General features: G+C 41.8%; 1 protein-coding gene across 3 annotated transcripts in view; it reads right to left on the reverse strand.

The window, feature by feature from the left end:
* Positions 1-14,146, reverse strand: part of PIWIL4 (piwi like RNA-mediated gene silencing 4) — a 45,620-nt gene extending 31,474 nt beyond the window's left edge. For 2 of the 3 annotated variants that reach the window (XM_047878635.1, XM_047878634.1), the window contains exons 1-6: positions 13,745-13,794; positions 12,725-12,803; positions 9,630-9,755; positions 7,498-7,712; positions 2,513-2,634; positions 1,016-1,096 (exon numbers count right to left, since the gene is read on the reverse strand). In XM_047878635.1, the coding sequence (XP_047734591.1) occupies positions 1,016-1,096; positions 2,513-2,634; positions 7,498-7,712; positions 9,630-9,755; positions 12,725-12,803; positions 13,745-13,789 (668 nt within the window). In that variant the 5' untranslated portion in view covers positions 13,790-13,794. Of the gene's footprint in view, positions 1-1,015; positions 1,097-2,512; positions 2,635-7,497; positions 7,713-9,629; positions 9,756-12,724; positions 12,804-13,744; positions 13,795-13,996 lie in introns of those variants that run through there. The other variant, XM_047878636.1, reaches the window with a different exon arrangement.
* Positions 14,147-19,733: the final 5,587 nt, after the last annotated feature.

A 19,733-nucleotide genomic window follows, 5' to 3' on the forward strand; every position in this document is an offset into this window, starting at 1 on the left:
GAAAAGCACGCAGACTCAACGGTGAAGACAGTGTACAGATTTCACGAGAGCAAGAAATAATCTAAATGCATCACATGCAAACACACAAAGGGACACCACAGCAGAGGCTACAACTCCTTTCCACATTCATGGATATCATGGATTGAAGTCTTAAAAAAGAAAAATTTATGGAAAAGACATGAAAGAACAGGCAAATATGTTTTTTTTAATTGTTTCAGTTTACTTTGCGGACTTGATTCACAGCCAGCCTTTAGGACAAGCATGTGCGCTGGGCACCCACTCCAGCCCAGCACAACACTGGACCTACAAGAATTTCTAATCCAGGTTGGGAGATAAGTGAGAGCACCAACAGGGTGCTTGCCATGGACTACTCTGACACACTGAACTAACATATGGAAACCCCGCCATGTTCTCCCTACCTGCCAGCAGGCTAAACACTGTGTCCCTCGTTTTCTTTTATGCACTCTTTCCTTTGTTTACCCATCTGTCTTTGGGTTACCCACTGCCTCTCTGTCTTTAGCTTGACCACATATTTGGGAGAGCTGACAACCCGTTGCAGACATAGCCGACCACCTTCCCGAAAGCAACCACTCCCCAGTTCAGAGTGAAAAGTCTTCCCCATTTAGTTGACTGGTTCGTCTGACCTCTGCTGACCCAACATCAACCAAACTTCCTGTCAGCAAGAAAGTAGAGTATCAATATGTGGTATAACATAATATAGCTTATTCTGCTTTCATTACTACTTGTCATACACAAAAAACTCAGTTTCTGAATTCCTTCCACGACTTATGATAATGATCTAGCACACTAATATAAGAAAACAGGCTGCTAGCTTCACACTGACATTCACCATTCTATAAAAAAAACCTTGAAAATTAAAAAAATCCATTACTTTTCATAATACACAGTCTCTCAGAGGAGGCATAATGGCATAACATCGCATAATATTGCATCGTAAATTATGTTCTTCACGTTACCACAATTTCAGAGTAACAGAAAATATAAATAAACCTACTTGTGTTGGGGAATTTCCACTGGTTCAGAAGGCTTATAGAAGTTCCGTCCTATTTGGTACATGGCCAACTTTTTTAAGATCCTGCAAGTATATATATTTTTAAATATTTGGTAAACATCAGTTAATAACGGTATAATTCTAAGTTTGTACCCATGCTGAACATCCCGATAAGAGTATGTAGAAAGTATAGAACTCTCATTCTTCTAGCACTGGAAGGTTTGGATGCTAAATATATGCACGCGTGTGTATATGAGAACTATCACTTCCTCATATTTGAGAATGGTATCACTGAAATTGCTTTTGTCCTCCGCGCTTAACTGCAATGCTAAATACGTGGTCACCAATAGGACTGTGGTTGTCACATACTGGTTAGCATGGATGGAGCGAGGCAAGCCATGTTTGAAGGCTCTTCTGATGTCTTCTCTGATTTGAGGTAGGGAAGCGGCTTCTCGTGAGGCTACTCAAGCTCCCCACATGGCATGGCTGCCTCTTCAGCAACTAACATCCTGGTCACCTGTGGAGCTGGACACATCACTGATCTGAGGCTGCCCACCGCATGAGGGAAGTATAAACATTTCAGGTCAGAAAACATGGGTCATAACTCCATGATTTTGGCTACCATATGTTACTGAGCCTCAGCCTGCATATCTGACCATACTGAACACATGACCTAAGGCTATTCAGCAAGATGTCTGACTAGAATTAGGAAATAATACATCTGGGGGTGGGGGTGGATTCCTTTATGTGCCCAACCCAACAACCAAACTCCTCCGTCCTCCTCCTGTCCAGAGGCCATTATTGAGCAAAGGGCTGGTGTCAAAGGTTTCTGGACATATCATCTTGCTGGTCCACACCAGCAGTGTGGAAAACTGTGGTTCACAAGCCTTTGTGTTGCCGTGTGTCATCTAGAAAGTGGACTCAAAATATGGATTTTTCGGGCCCCATTCTTGATGTTCTGTTTACTAGGTCCAGGGAGGGTCGAGGAAATCTGCATTCTATGGAGTTTCACCCCCCATCCCAGATAACACTGAAACAAGTAACCCTTGCATCAATTTCAAGGACACTGAGTGGTGTAATCACACCCTTCCTTCTGCCGCAGGGGTTCATGGGGGGAAGGGCAGGGGGCTGAGGGTGGGGCGAGAGCAGAAAGCAGCTGGTAACAAGTAACAGAATATTTAAGCCTGGGGTGGAGGGTGAGAGAGGGTAAGGAAAAGGCAACCCTCCCCCAGCCACAGCTGCTATCTCTGAGACATCACAACCCTTAAGCTCTTTGTCCCCACTCAAGGAGCACTGGATGACAAGATGGGAGCCAGTGAGAGGCTGTGAGGGACTGCGGGCATAGTACTGCATGCGTACGTGAAAGTCCATGGGGAAGTGCCCCGCGGACGACACTGCTGCTCACAGGTGGCCCGCGAGATGGCTGACAGCCGTCACACCCTGGCTCCGTGATGAAAGGTGTCTCTAGCCTCAATTAAATGAACACGTGGGGTGCCTCACTTTTTGAAGATGATATTGAAGACCTGGATGCACACGGAGGAACTTGCCGGCAGCTCCCTTGTCAGAGTGATAGTCATCTTTACAGTCCCGCCTCTGTGAGTTTCACTTGACAACTCCGTGACCTGGGAAAAGACGCACTTAATAGGCACTCCAGATTGTCCCCGGGTGTGAAAAATTAGATATGATACAGCCATCACAATTTAATATGCATTAACAAAACAAAACTGCAGGTGTTAGTAATGTAATAATCTAATCACATTACACTTGGAGGATTTTTCTATCTTGCTAATCCTAGAAAAGCAACACGTTTCTCTCCTCTTAATGGAAGATCTTAATGGAGAATCAAAATCAGGCTTAGGGTACAGAGACTTGATCCAAAGAGAAATCCAAGGTTTCTCTTGGTTTCTTCAAGAGTTTGGTTTCTTCAAGAGTTGGTTTCTTCAAGGTTTCTTCATCTTATTTGGTGGGGGTAGCGGAGGCAACTTGGGGGGGGCGGTCACAAATCACTTCGAGAGTCTGATTAAAGTTGCAGGCATTGTCCCAAGAAACTTTACATACCTGTATGCCACAATGATACACTTATTTTCAGGGTGTTCACAGACACCCAGAAGCCTATATGTGGACCGTCCTGCCCATTCTGGGTTTGTGGATTCCAAAAGACAGTCTCTCAACTGTTTTTCATAAAACAGAAGAACAGAGAAGAACAGAGGAAGAAACATAAGGAGAGGAGATTTGCAAGAGTGGAAGTAAATGAGAGGAGAAAGGGGAGTAATCAGTAGACGTGAAAACAGACAGAGAATCTGATTTTATTACTTTTGGAAACATCTAGAGAAATTCGTATGCTTCTCATTATTTGGAACAATCTTCTAACAAAAGAACGAATGCATGAAAATTTCTATACCAGCTCCCCAAGAAATGTAAAGCTTTTTAGACCAGATAGGACTTGGTACAGGGTTTTGGAATAAAAGAATGATCAAATCAGTCAATAAAAATCAATGACCAAGGATCTTTCAGAAGGGTAAGGAATCAGAAGAGGTCAGCTCATTAACAGGTATTTATGTATTTTATCCCTACTTCCTGTAGTTAAAGTGTAATTTCAATCACTTTCAGGTTCAACCAGAAATATAGGGCAGGAATGGTTTACTGTATGGAAACAAAGAGAAACAGGTCCCTTCACAGGGCATGAAATGATTTCTTCCTCAAATAACATTGAGAGAAATCAGAAGGGGGTGGATGCAGGAAGAGCTCATCAACATCCGAGAGAAGCCTAGCAGGCATGATGCTCTCAAACTGCCACAGGGACTTCAGGACAAAGGCTTCAGACAACAAAGGACATTGGCTGAGGGGCTGGTGTGGGGGTGACAGCAGTGGTCCCCACTCAGACTTCCACCTGGGATCTGCATTCCTAACAGCCCTCTAAGCAAACTCATCAATGCTGCCTATACCCTCCCTACCAAATGCCAACTCCTTGGCTCCTGTGTCTGTTAACGTCCATCCCCACACATCCAGTGCCGGGGCTGCTGGTGCCAGAGTGGGCTTTCATTTGTCAATCCACCAGCTAATCGGCTGGCAAGTCTTAGCACTTCTACACTGACAACACCTTTATCTAGTTTAGCTGTTCCAGTTATTTACCACAGGGCTTAAGAGCACATGACTGGGAATTGAACAAACCTTGGTCCTCGGCCTCTTACAGCCTGTGATATACAGCAAGCTACTATAGTTCCTTAAGACCTTTTCCCATCTCTAAAATGGGAGGAAGTCTCACCGAAGTCACAGGTTGTGAAAATCACATGAGATAATTCACTGATCTCATCCTTATCCTTATCCATGCACTCAGGAAGATTAAATAAATGGCAGCACTTTGTACCTTTCTTCAAGCCCCTCTGACACCCTGCCCACAGTTTTCCAGGGGCACTTTATCAATCTTCCCCCTTTCTCCTGCCAACCATTCAATGGGATATGATGAGAGGAACTGCAATGTAACACAGCTCTCATGGAAACCCTCTCTCAAAGGGTTCAGTGGTCCATGGAGGGCAGTCCCTATCCCTCACCAGGACATTTAAGATTCTCCCTACGTTAGAGGCACAACTTCCATTCCTTCCTGGCTAAACCTGAATGATCAGAAGTTTCTAAAACATGCCCCTCCCCTTCTATCATTGTGCCTTTGCTCCTTCCTGTCCTTCTGTCTCGGAATTCCCTCTAACCGCCTTCATCCCCTGCATTGATCCAAATCCTAGGAGCCAGTATTGCTTCCCTTCAAGTATCCTGCTGGGAACGATCTTTCACCAACCTCTCTATAAAGACCTTGGACAAGATACTTAACCTTTCTGAGGCTCCAGGAGTGATGAGAGGATTAAACGAGATCACACATATAAAGAGCCTGGCAGAGCACGCACTCAATAATGTCACCTTGTCCTGTATTCATTTATAAATAACCTTGTGCTGTATTTAGTTGGAAATGACCTTAGCGCTAAGTCGAAGTGTTTTGACAAGAACCTTGTTTTATCTGTCCCGGTTTCCTGGTTTCCTCTATGATGGCAGTCACACACCAGGCCCCTTCGAAGTGCGGAATGAATGCATAAGAATGGCAAATAGATGTGACTAGTGACAGCCATCCAGGTCATGGCCACAGATACACAAATGGGGTCTGCAAGACAGCGGAAGGCCAGGGAGCAGCAGAACAGGACTTCTAGAACTGCACTGTGTGGGAGTACAATGAATGATTAGTGGAAGGGGCTCTTTGAACAAAAGTGAGCACCCTGCAAAGTGTGTAGAGGATGGATGGGAGTGCCGGACAAGCCTGAGACAAATGAAGACCAGAATAAAAAGGTGAACATAGTAACATGTTTGTTGGGACACTATTTCTTTTTACTATTTCTAGTTCACTGTCACTGGGTAGCAGGTCATATGTCGATAAGGTACAAGACAACACTCTTTTGTCTAAATCCCGTATCACCTGTGTCTGGGAAGGAAAATCGATAGGCCTGGCTTGTCTCACTAGGTGTTTACTCAGCTGCCTCTTCATTAGATTCCACCCCCAACAATAAGGTACAAACCGCATGCTCATTTTGAATGGGAAACAAGTAATATTAACTTATTCCGAGCATCTGTAGAGTAAAATTTCTCCATTTTGGTTACAAGTGAAGTAAGCTGGACTACTCGAGGTGGGTATATAATACTAACAAATCTAATTTACTGCTACTACAGATGTACGTACAAGAACAAGATGATTTTTAATTATAACAATACACGTGAAATATATATCGTTCAAGTATGAGAGGCACCGTATATTAGCGTGCTATCAACATCTGGTCATGGAACAAAATATTAAATCAGTAAGGACTTAGGATGAATTCAAGTGTTTCTAAATTTACACATCTGGATTTTCCAAGCCACCAAATTTAAACCTATGGTACAACTTTCAAATTCCATATCCAGAGAAAATAATCACTCAAGTAGCTCCTATAAATGTTAGGCTCTTGTAAAAAGATATAGGCCCCCAAAGTGCTCATTAATGCATTTGTTCAGGTACCTGGGGGGCTCCATCAGTTACGCGACCGACTCTTGATTTGGGCACAAGTCACAATCCCAGAATTGTAGGGTCAAGCCCTGTGTCAGCCTCCACACTTAGCATGGAGCCTGCTTAAGAGTCTCTCTCTCTCCCTCTTTACCTCTCCCCTACTGTGTGTATGCACTCTCACTCTCTTAAAAATGAAAAGAATGCATTTCTTGAGGACATGCACAGAGATTTATGTGGAGTCCAGAAATTTAAATTTATGCCTTGGTATTATCCTGTCCAAAATGTTGAACTAAAAGACTAAGCTTTCTCAGGAATAGAAGCATAAAGTTTTAATCCAATGCTCCATTTTAATTTTTTATAAAAAAACTGGTTCTTTTTGGTTTGTATCTTGTCTACTTGGGGAAAAGTTTAAAAAGGATGCCTATTTCAAGGACACGTCGCCTTTAAAAAAAAAGTAGTAGTTCAAAAGTCAGTGTTTGTATTACAGCTCTTATTTTTTTTAAATGCCAGGTCGTCAGCTTCTTAATTAAGAAATCAATTACTGATGAGGTTTTTTTTCGTTGTAGTGATTTTAATACTGCCTCCGAACAAAGCATATGATAAAAACGTCAATAACAATATATTTTAGGAGTGAAAATGTTGAAGGTATAAAAACATGGATAAAGGAATATGAATCATCCAATTGCCATTTTCAATGATCACACCATTAAAACAAATCCTTAAAATTGGTATCAATAGGGGTGCCTGGGTGGCGCAGTCGGTTAAGCGTCCGACTTCAGCCAGGTCACGATCTCGCGGTCCGTGAGTTCGAGCCCCGCGTCGGGCTCTGGGCTGATGGCTCAGAGCCTGGAGCCTGTTTCCGATTCTGTGTCTCCCTCTCTCTCTGCCCCTCCCCCATTCATGCTCTGTCTCTCTCTGTCCCAAAAATAAAATAAAAAAACGTTGGAAAAAAAAATTAAAAAAAAAAATTGGTATCAATAACTCATTTCATATGATAAAAGAAATGACAGTTTTTGAATCAGAAACGGATATAAAGTTATTTGGACTCACAGATACAAGTGTGTAGGAGCAAAAAATGTAGAGTAAATTTAAAGCTCTGAAGCCATCCATAGGCTATACGGTGTTTCTTAAAGTCTTATCTATTTGGGGAAAAGTTTAAAAAGGATGCCTATTTCAAGGACACTTTGCCTTAAAAAAATAAGTAGTAGTTAAAAAATCAGTGTTTGTATTACAGCTCTTATTTTTTTAAATGCCAGATCATCAGCTTCTTAATTAAGAAATCAATTACTGATGAGGTCTTAATTAGGAAATCTTTTTGCTCTCAGGCATGGGAACAGGAAAGAGGAAAGGAGAGAGTGAAACACTCATTCCAACTGTTAAGACAATCAGCTAACCTCTTAAATATACATGGATGAGTGTAAGTATACGCATGTGTGTGCAAGTATAAACATTAACCACACTGTACCTTTTCTTCCAGTTTCTGTGTGAGAAAAAGGATGACACCATCAAATGCTTTCGCTTTGTTAGAAAGTTCCCTATGATTATAAAGCAAAGCAATTCTCAGCCTTCTAGACTCTAAATCCGGAACATATGTCACATGATACTGGTATAGCTGCCAGTCCTGGGGCAAATCTAAATTAAAGAGGTTTGTGACCAGCTTCACAGGCACTCCACTGGAACCTGAAGAAGACAAATAAAAAACATTTTTTTAAACCAAAATAAAATCACACCATGCTAATAATGATTGCATCATTTAACAATTTTATTTGCTCCTGCATAGTTGTTGCTCGTGTCAGTGACACAAGACAAGCTCTAACAACCTATAGCCTGGTAACCTTATAGAGTCCTACAAACACACATTTAGGAATTTAAAAGGGATCATGTGTAAAGCAGACCTCATAAGTACATAAGAGAAGACACGGACATTCTTCTCCTTGGGAAAAGAGAAGCGTCAGAATCCAACTACCCCAGGACTCCTTCCAACACTTGCCTTCCAGCTCTGCGTCTGAAATTCAAACTGGCTCAGGTAATATTTTCAGATGCTGCTCTGAAATTATGCTGCTCTTGGATTATAAAGAAATGTCCGGTTCTTCCATGAACACAGCTCCCAGCCCCTTGGAAATCCAGATAATCAAAAGTTAACCCCCATACTTGTGAAAATTCTGGAACAGTTCAATCAGTGGTCACACCACTCTACAAGTCCCACGGAAGAGACTGAGGGGCAGGACAGGGGAGAGAAAAAGAAATCACACATCTTTTATGTGTAAAACCAGACAAGGCCTCTGGGTTTCTGTTTTCTGCACACACAGGGAGGCCATGTGTGCTTCCAGAAACTGCATCCCTTACAGAAGTTTTTATTCACTTCTTCAAAACCTACAGGACAAATTCAGAGCTGGCTTCAATATAGCTGTTCTGTGCTCAAGATGGCATGAATTCCCTCTAGGACAGAATCTAGGAGGGCACAAATGCAGAGTTATTTCCAACTTCTCCTTATAGGGAATCACCCAATGTTCATGTTACAAAAAAAAAAAAAAATTATACCAAATGGGCACTATTTTGCTTTCTTTCATGGAGGAAGTGGAAACATGAGCCCCCAAGGTGGTAAGAAAGAAAAAACATCATGTATGCCTATTTCCTCAGCTTCTACATATGGTAGATATCTGTTAGGAGCAAGGAATTAACTAATTGTGCTCTTTTAATTAAAGAAAAGCTTTCTTTTCTTTTCCTGTATTCTGGGAAATGGCAACATAGTTTAGCTGCTCATATTCGTGGACAAAGAGGAGTCATTCTAGAATATCAGAGCTGGCAAGACGCTTGGAAATCATCTATACCAGTGTTTGCAAACTGTAATCATGACCCATTAGTGCTGAAGTTATGGAAATATATGAGATGACCAATTATGTTTTACGAAATGACAGGAATGCAACAGAGTGGACCAGAGTAAGGGCAAGCATTGTCTCATGAGACTTAGTTTCAATTTTTTTGTGTTAGCATGTGTATGTTAGACATACAATATAATATAGATAACAATATATCTCTCCCTTAATTTTTTTTGCATGGTTGTAAAGAGTTTGAAGAAAACTGATCTGCCTCAGGGAGTCTCTCTTACCTTTTGGGACAGTATCACAAAGCCTCTCAACAATCTAATGAAAACAACAGACCTACTTTCCTCAAAATGCATGTGCGCACAACTCTGGGTGCAATTTCAAGGGTGAGTCTGGAAACTGGGTTAGGAATTCCAAAAATAGGCTAGATCTTTCTTTTCACGGCTGAAGTCCAGGGAGGTTATTATTTCCCATATATAGGAAAAGTGCTGGAAAAGAGACAGCGCATCTCTTTTAACCCCTATCCCAGGTGGAAGGAGAAAATCTTTTGAACAAGTGAAATGTTTTGGGGAAATGTTACTATTTCTACTAATAAAGGAGAGAATTGAGGCTTGTTTTAGCCTCAATTAGTGTCTGGATAATGCCTTGAACGTAACAGATGTTCAGTAAGTATCTTTTAAGTCACTACATAAACTTGTTTACTTTAGATCTAGAAATTAAAATTCCTTAAGCAAGCTTTGGTAACAAAGTAAGTAGCGTGTAGAGAGGGTACCTGTTTTGCAATCTCTCACGTGGGCCAGTTTCTCTCTGGTACAGACATCCAGATCCGTGAAGTCTCGTCTGCTTTTCCCGCTTCTTTGGGTGAAAGGACATCTTGCATCACCAGGAGATACACCATCTAAAATATGAAGAGAATGCCATAATGTCTCCTATTTCTTTCCAGTGATATTGTTTACAACTACTATATCAAAAGTGCATTGATAACCAAAGCTCAGATTTTTGTGGCTTTAATTAAAACTGGCCCACACTGCTGAAAACAATCATGACTATACAGGAGTCATCCGCCTAAAAACTGACAATTGTAAAGGAAGCATGGTATGTTTTGTTAGAAATAACAAAGCGATGAGTTAATTCTACCTTATAACATTTTGGTCTAGTCTGCTGCTCCTCTTGGCTATGGAGAAAAAGCTCTATCTCCTAGGCCCCTCTCCACACTCACTTATGGGGGGTAGCTCTCCCTCCCTCAACTCCTGTGTAACAAACACCCTTAAGAGTCACAGACTAAGACTGTCTACACCAACCTCTTCCCAGACTGGAGCTGAATCTCTTACTCTGAAATGCCCAGAACACTGCCATCAGTTTTTATTCTAGATCATTCCCTTGGAAATGAAAGCCAGCATTTCCACTTGGGGCATGTTATTTACTCGTAGGTTCTGGAAAGTATGAAAGTCAAATCTGTTTCCAAATGAACATTTTCTGTTTATACAGGTACGAAGAGATGCTGGTTTTTTGGATACAACATTGGTACTTCAAAGACAATATGAAAATAGAAAAATAGGGGCGCCTGGGTGGCTCAGTCGGTTAAGCGGCCGACTTCGGCTCAGGTCACGATCTCGCGGTCCGGGAGTTCGAGCCCCGCGTCGGGCTCTGGGCTGATGGCTCAGAGCCTGGAGCCTGTTTCCGATTCTGTGTCTCCCTCTCTCTCTGCCCCTCCCCCGTTCATGCTCTGTCTCTCTCTGTCCCCCCAAAAATAAATAAACGTTGAAAAAAAAAAAGAAAATAGAAAAATATAGAATATCGTCACAAAGTAAGCGTAGTAGTATTTATTACTAGGAAGTAATAGTATCACCAATCTCCAGGGCTCTGAGTTGACTACTGTCTTTTGACAAAGTCACTGCAACTGCCCCCAATGACACCATCACTTGCTCAAGACCGCTGTTCATCCCCTTCTCAGTGGAGTCTGAGTCTCCCAGGAAAATCATAAAACTTATTTAATTTAAAAAGGTGTTTATAAAAATTATTCTTGCTATATTATCCATTATCTTTCACTGCTCTTGGTTCCAAAAGGTGTTGGGTAGTTTCTAAAAACTCAATCTACCATAAGGTGGTAGTTTCCAGGGGCTAGAGGGAGGAGGGAAATGGGGAGTTATTCCTTAATGAGTGTAGGGTTTCAGTTTTGTAAGGTTAAAAAATAAAAAGTCACTCAGAGTTGGTGCTGGTGATGTGATTCACAGCAATGTGAATGTCCTTAATGCCAATGGAGTCATACAATTAAAAATGGTTAAAATGGTACATTTTACATTGTGTATATTTTGCCACAATTTTTAAAAATAAATAAATAAATAAAAATCACTCTCCAGCAGCACTTGCTAGTTGCAAGTGATGGGCAGCAGGCGTGGAAAGAAATTCCCAAGAGAAGCTGGACTAGCCTCTGAATGGTGGCAGGAGTGCTGGACCTGAGGTGTAGCCTCTCAGAACAGGTCTTCTGAGGGACCAGTTCACTTCTGTGAGCTCAGATCACAGAGGGTCCTTCAGTAGAGTTGGAAAAACCCTGGTGGAGAACAAGAGAGCCAGGCACATGATGGTGGACAGACTGCTGATTCACAGAGTCTGGGAGCACCTCAGTGCTTCGAGCTTACATGGTTGTTAGCAATCAATCAATCACTTCATAGTCAGAACAAGGGAGAAGGCTAACAGGTTTTGGCAGTGGTCGAATTGGGTGAATTGTGTGGCCCAAAATTCATATGTTGAAGATCTAACCCCTAATATCTCAGAATGTGACTGTATTTGGGGACGGAGCCTTTAATGAGGCAATTAAGCTAAAATGATGTCATTAGCATGAGCCCTAATCCAATATGACTGGTGTCCTCATAAGAAGAGATCAAGACACAGACAAATACAGAGGGAAGACCATGTGAAGACACAGGGAGAAGACAGCTATCTACAAGCCAAGGAGAGAGGCCTCAGAAGAAACCAATTCCGTGGACGCCGTGGGTTTGGACTTCCAGCCTTCAGAATTATGAGATGACACTCTTCTATTGTTCAAACTACCCAGTCCGCGGTACTTTGTCACGACGGCCCTCGCAAACCAGCGTAGGGGCACGCCACCCCACACTGTGATAGCGGCCACTTGCAGTAGCATGTTGACAAGACCCTGAGGCCAAATCTGGGTTTGCAGTGAAGAGAGCTGCCATCAAATGGTGATGTCTACCGTGGGTGGGGAAAAAAGAAGAAAGCAGTGGCCGTAGGTAAGCCAGGTTTCTTCCATCCCTGCAGGGTGGTGGCATGGGCATCTATGTATCATAAAGAATTTTTTTTAATTTTTTTTAATGTGTATTTATTTCTGAAGGAGAGAGAGACAGCGTGAGTGGGGGAGGGGCAGAGAGAGAGACAGACAGACAGACAGAGCGTGAGTGGGGGAGGGACAGAGAGAGAGACACACACACACAGAATCCGAAGCAGGTTCCAGGCTCTGAGCCGTCAGCACAGAGCCCGACACGGGGCTCAAACTCACAAACTGCGAGATCATGACCTGAGCCGAAGTTGGACACTCAACCAACTGAGCCACCCAGGTGCCCCTCATAAAGAATTTTTTTTTAATGTTTTTTAATTATTCAGTGAACGGAAAAGATCAGAAAACTGGATTCCTAGTGCCTGTGGACGCCCAACTACCAAACAGTCTCAGGAAATTCAGCAGCAGACTGTGTTTGGGGAGTCCCAAAGAAACCTAACACACAAACACGGGATCCTCCAAGAAAAGGTACATGGAATGTTTGAGAAGTGAGCCTGCTGCTGTAACGCTGAGTGGTCACTCCTGTTCCCTTCAGATGGAGAGGAGCCGGATGGGACAGACGGGGTTGCACTTACGTGTCTGGGAAATCCTGCTCGTTCCCGAAAAGTCACCAGTAGAGGATGCTTCACTGGCACTAATATCAACAGATGTAGGCTAAAATAGGAGGAAAAAAACACCTTGGTTACATTTAAGATGTTAAATCATAAACCCAAAGGTTAACACAAAATAAGAACTGTATCATGTTTTAAGTCATCAGATTAACATGAGCCAATGCTAACAGGGAAAATGCTTGAGAGATGCTAAGAGACTGCCTATTCTAGAAAAAAAGGACAAGGACAAGCTATAGTTTTCCCCATTTATCAGACCTTAATCTTGACTGTGAGCCAGACACTGCTGTCACACCCTGGAGGTGTAGAGAGGAGCTGTGACTCTCCTTCCCGGGGAATTCATCACACGGAAGGTGGTACCCACAAACACACACAGCTCCTGCCTTCACAGCCTCCACACGCGGGGCCTCCAGTATGAACACGTTAGTAGCAAGAAAATAAACTGGGCCCAGGCGACCTGGCTCACTAGCTCGGGTGAGGACTCTCCTGAATAAATGGGTCCCAAATTAGTTCATAAAACAGACGGAGAGAACCCTTAATATTTTCTCTTCTCGCAGTAACTATTTCTTGTTGTTCAAGATGAAAAGTATCTTGGACTGCCAAAAAAAAAAAAAAAAATGCATGAAGTCAAGAGAAAGCAATGCCATGAAAGTAAAGGCACAATGACCACAGACTACCCACTTTTGAGTACTTTTGGTCTATGAGACTGCTCGAAGGACTGACAAGGAGTAAGTCACATCTCTCAAAAGTTGCTGATTTGCCAGCCAATTTAACCTCGCTGCCTTGTGTGTCGAGAAATAGCAATCGAACCTAAACCACATCTGTGCTTGAAATTACTCATTTTTATGCATGAATTGGGGAGACAAATCATATCAGGCTATATGCCCTATAAGAGTACTATCGAAGGTGCAGGAATTTTTTACCAGGAGACTTAGAACCGAGTCAAGTAATTAAGCAACACTCAGAAAGTAGGAAAGACTGACACACCGGCCTCCAGCTCCCAGTACCCTTCGCTAAGCAAAATATCTCCATGAATATCTTCCTCGGATGAGACCCCCCCCCCCCCCCCCCCCGCAGAAGGGAAAAATGCGAGAAACCCCGGGAAGGCTCAAAGCGGAAAGGGAAGATATGCCACGCCTTCCCAGTAGACAGGGAGACGTCAGCGCAGAAGGACGCGCTGTCCACGAAGAAGGCAGAAGAGGAGAGAGCGAGACCACGTCGGCCACGCGTTCTACACACCGAAGGCGTGTCCGCGGGGCTGGGGCTGCGGGCCCTGCCTCGTGCCCTCACGCGGGCGCGACCACTCATGTTCGCCACCAAGAGCACAGCGACTTCAAAGGCAGCGAGGTCTCAGTCAGGAGATTCGTCCCACGGCGGCCAGAGAGCGAGGCTGTGACGCCGGGGGGGCCACCGTGGTGAGAGACGCAACGCAGGCGCGCGTGGGTGGAGGGGCGTGCACCGCCCACCGGGATCCCGTGGCCCGTGGCCCGTGGCTGGGGTGGGGGGAGGGGGAGGCCCGGACTTCCGTTTGCTCTCCACGCCCCCCCCCCAAATTTGGCATCGTCCACCCGTCTGGGTTTTGCCCGTCTTGCGTGTGTAAGGTTGTATCGAACTTCTGGTCTCCTTTCGTCCTCTCTGGCTCACTAGTGTGCGTTAACACCTAGGTGTGACAGCCACAGCGTTTTCCATTCCGTGAGTTGTCTGTTTACATCTGCTGCCATTTTTTGTTTCATCTGTTGCCCTTTTTTGAAAATCGGGTTTCTCGTGTTTTTCTTTGCAATCTGGAAGAAATTTTATTTATTTATTTATTTGTTTGTTTATTTATTTATTTAACATTGCAAATAACTACCCCTGATCTATTCCGTGTTAATTTGAACTAGGAAGCCCTTCATCTAACCCAGATCCTTGATTTTGATGGAGTCAAAGCTCCACGGTTTGTGCTTTGGGAGTCTTTCCAAAGGAAAAGTTTCCCTGCCCTAAGTTTACAAGGACATTATATGGTATTTTCTTTCCTTGACTTTATAGAGTGTACTGTTCACATTAAAAATCGTGTATCATTGTATAGTTCATATATACATATACATATATATGTTCATATATATTCATATATATGTTCATATATATGTTCATATATATGTTCATATATATTCATATATATGTGTGTGTGTATATATATATATATATATATATATATATATATATATAGAATACTTTACCCTCTCAGGAAAGGATAGTTAGGAACTCTGGTAACTGTTAACACATGGCCACTGGTAAGAACAGTGAACAGAAGAACAGTGATGACTGAGCCATTCAAATCAAATTAGTACCTTCACAGGTAAGGGAAAGGGCAGGAAATTTACTTCACAAGCCCCTATAGAGTGAGACTCTAAACCGTGTGGTGGTTTTTCAGTATATCTACAAATTCTCTGATTCTCTTCCTCTCCGAAGGCTGAGTACAATTCCCTCCCTTGAAGCACGGGCTTCTCTTAGTGACTCTCTTCTATGTGAGAACGTGGCAGAGGTGATGCTATGTGACTTCTGTGAGTAGGTCACAGAAGACACTACAGCTTCCTCCTTAATGTCTCTCTTAAATCACTTGTTCTGGGGAATATCAGCAGCCATATCAAGAGGACATTCAAACAACCTCAAAACAAGATTTATGTGGTGAGAGACTGAGGCCTCCAACCAGCCACGATTTGCCAGAAGATAAGAGTCTTATCAAACTTCTCATCAGAAACCAAGCAAGCTAGAAGACAAAGGAGTCCCATTTCTAAAGTGTCCAAAGGAAAAAAAAAAAAAGTAAACCTAGAATTCTAAAGCCAGAAAATATATCTTCAAAAGTAGGGTGAAATTAACGCTTTCTCAGAGAAACAAAAACGGAGAATTCAAAGCCAGCAAATCTGTACTATAAGAAATATAAAAAGGAAGTCTTTAAGTAGAAGAAATATGAGACTGTACAGAAAATTGAATCTATATAGAGAAATGAAGAGTCTAGCAATAAATAAATGTAAAATAAAGTGCATATTTTTGCATTTTTATTTTCTAAGATAGCAATCCTAAGCAAAAATAGTAGCAATGTGTTGTTGCATATATGTATTGTTTTATATAGCATACATAAAAATAAAATGCATGCCAACAATAGCCAAGAAATGGGAGGAATTGGGAATACACTATTACAAGGTAAGGTAACACTATGCAGCAGGAAGCACTATAACGGTATTTAATGGTGGAATCTAGTTATGGATATATTAGTAAGCCTTATGGCAATCAATAAAACATTATAAGAACAGTTATAAATAAATAATAAGTCAATTATGGAGATAAAATAGAATCATAAAAAATGCAAAAAAAGAAAGCAAAAAAAAACAAAAAACAAAAAAAAAGATGGAACAAATAGAAAACACCTAGCCAGAGGGTATATTTTGATCCAAACATATCAATAATCATACTAAATATAAATGGTCTAAATGTGACAATTAAAATGTCTATAAAAAGAACCTGATTTAAATATTGCATATAGATAGGCTAAAAAAAATGGAAAATGTTATACCATGTAAACCCTAACTGAAAGAAAAATGGAGTAACTGTACTACGATCTGTTGGGGTGAATCGAGCCCCCACATTTGTACATTGAAATCCTAGCCCTAAGTACCTTAGAATGTGATCTGATTTAAGGAGCAGGTCTTTTTTTTTTTTTTCAACGTTTATTTATTTTTGGGACAGAGAGAGACAGAGCATGAATGGGGGAGGGGCAGAGAGAGAGGGAGACACAGAATCGGAAACAGGCTCCAGGCTCTGAGCCATCAGCCCAGAGCCCGACGTGGGGCTCGAACTCACGGACCGCGAGATCGTGACCTGGCTAAAGCCGGACGCTTAACCGACTGCGCCACCCAGGCGCCCCAAGGAGCAGGTCTTTACGGAGGTAATCATGTTAAAGTCATTACCGTAGGCCTGACTACAGTATGACTGGTGTCCTTGTAAAAAGGGAAAATGTACACAGAGATACATAAAGAGAAAGATGATGTGGAGAGACACAGGGAGAACCTGGGTCTACAAGCCAACGAGAGATCCTGGAGCAGATCCTTTCCTCATGGCCCTCAGAAGGAACTCACACCTTGACTTTGGACTTCTATCCTCTAGAGCTGTGGCATAGCCTTGGCAAACTTAGCAAACTTATACTATCAGACAGAGTAGACTTCAAAACAAGAAATATTATCAGGGATAAAAAAGGGAAAACTTAAAATGACATTATAGGACACTCAACAGCAGCAGAATATATGTTCTTTTCAAGTGCATCTGGAATATTAACCAAGAGAAACTGGATGCTGGACTAGAAAACAAACTTTAAAGGATTGTTAAAAATAGAGATCATACAAAGTATATTCTGTGACCAGTGTAAGATTCAACTAGAAAACAAATGGAGTTACTTCCAGAAGACATCCAAATATTTAGAAACTTTATAACATACTTGTAAATAATCTATGGGTCAAGAAGGAAGTTTCAAAGAAATTTTTTTTAATTAGGACCAATTAAAACATATGAAAAATTTGGGGATGCAGCTAAAGGAGTGCTTCGACAAAAATTTGTAGCATTAAACACTTTTTTTAAACAGTAATCTAAAAACTTCCATCTTAAGAATCTAGAAAAAGAACAAAGTACACTCAATGCAAGAAGAAAGGAAATAATGAGGACGAAAGCAGAAATAGACACAACACGAAAACAATAAATGGATATTTGTCAAATTTTAAAAGCAAGTCAATGGAGAAAGGATAATTTTTTTCACCAAACGGTGCTGAAACAATTCGCCATCTGCAAGAAAAGGAAAATTTACCTATCCCTCACACTTTATACAAAAATTCACTCAAAATGCATATACATTTAAATGTAAAATGCAAAACTATGAATGTTCTAGAAATTAGATATAGAGGAAAATATTTATGACCTTTGATTAGGCAGAGTTCTTATATACACCATAGAAAGCACAGTCTATCTAAGAACAAAATGATAAATTGGGCTTTACCAAAAGTGTACCCTTGTTCTGTGTAAGATGCTGTAAGGACAATGAAAAGGCAACAAAGAAAATGGGAAGAAATATTTGCCAAGCACATTTTTATAAGGACTTTTCCCCAGGATATATATAAAATTCTCAAAATTGAAAATTAAGAAAAACAACTTTAAAAATGGGCAAAAGACTTGAACAGACACTTCACCAAAGCGGTAAAAGCAGCACCAAAAAAAGCAGCACGTGGGTGGCTCGGTCAGTTAAGTGTCCAACTCTTGGTCATGACCTTACAATCATGACCTTGCAGTTTGTGGGATCAAGCCCCACATCAGGATCGGCACTAATAGTGTGGAGCCTGCTTGGAATTCTCTCTCTCTCTCTCTCTCTCTCTCTCTCTCTCTGCTTCTCTCTCACTCACACATGTGTGCACACTCTCCCCCACCCAAAATAAACTTTTTTTTTTTTTTCAACGTTTATTTATTTTTGGGACAGAGAGAGACAGAGCATGAACGGGGGAGGGGCAGAGAGAGAGGGAGACACAGAATCGGAAACAGGCTCCAGGCTCTGAGCCATCAACCCAGAGCCCGACGCGGGGCTCGAACTCACGGACCGCGAGATCGTGACCTGGCTGAAGTCGGACGCCTAACCGACTGCGCCACCCAGGCGCCCCCAAAATAAACTTTTAAAAACCAACAGCACCAAAAAAATATGTGGGCGGCAACTAAACATACAAAAGGATACTCAACATTACTAGCCATAAGGGAAGTGCAAATTAAAACCATGGTATGACCCTTTAACACACCTAGTACAGTATCTAAAACAAAAAAACACCCCGAAGTGTGACAGTGCCCAATGCTAGCAATAGCGTGTAGCAACTGGAACTCTCATACATGTTGGTGTGGGTGTAAAAATGTAAAGCCACCTTAGAAAACAGTTTGGCAATGTCACCTAAAGTTAAACATATATAAACTTATAATACAATCTAGCAATCCCACTCTTACTGATCTAAGAGAAATGAACACTTATGTTCACACAGAAACCTGTATAGTTGGCTGTTTTTGCAGCTGCATTAACAATCGTCCAAAACTGAGAATAGTCCAGATGTCTTTCAACAGATGAATGGATAAACAAACTCTGTTACATTGATTCCACTGAATATTACTTAGCGATAGAAGGAATGAAATATTGAATGTCACAACAACATGAATGAATCTCAAATGCATTTTGCTAAGTAGAAGTAGTCAAACGCAAAAGGTGACACTTTGTAGAATTCTACTTCCGTGACATTTTAGACAAGGCAAACTGTAAGGTTATAGGACAGATTACTGCCAAGGTTGGGTATAACGTGGTGAAATTTTATGGAAGATGAAAGTCTTCCATATCATGACTATGGTGATGGACATACACTCTAGGCTTTTATGAAAACCCATGGACCCATGAAGATTAATTTTTTTCTCTATGTAAACAACGAAGAAAGTAAGTAAGCTAAAACTACCAGTTTAATGACAAATATTGCCTGACTAGATAAAGAAAACCCCCCAATGCACCCTGTTTAAGTGATTCACTTTAAATACTGGGAAGCAATGGGTTAAGAAGGAAGGTGTTAAAAAGGATATAATAGGGGCACCTGGCTGGCTCAGTCGGTTGAGCGTCCGACTTCAGCTCAGGTCACGATCTCACGGTTCGTGAGTTCGAGCCCCGCGTCAGGCTCTGGGCTGATGGCTCAGAGCCTGGAGTCTGCTTCCGATTCTGTGTCTCCCTCTCTCTCTGCCCCTCCCCCATTCATGCTCTGTCTCTCTCTGTCTCAAAAATAAATAAACATTAAAAAATTAAAAAAAAAAAGGATATAATAAAAAGCTAACCAGAAAGGAGCTGGAGTAGCTGTATTAGTGTCTGAGAAGGTAGACTTAAGGAAAGAAGAATTATGGCATATCATAATACATGATTGATTTTCATAATAAGGATAATGTCAGT

Source organism: Prionailurus viverrinus, chromosome D1 (assembly GCF_022837055.1).
Source record: "Prionailurus viverrinus isolate Anna chromosome D1, UM_Priviv_1.0, whole genome shotgun sequence".
NCBI lineage: Eukaryota > Metazoa > Chordata > Mammalia > Carnivora > Felidae > Prionailurus > Prionailurus viverrinus.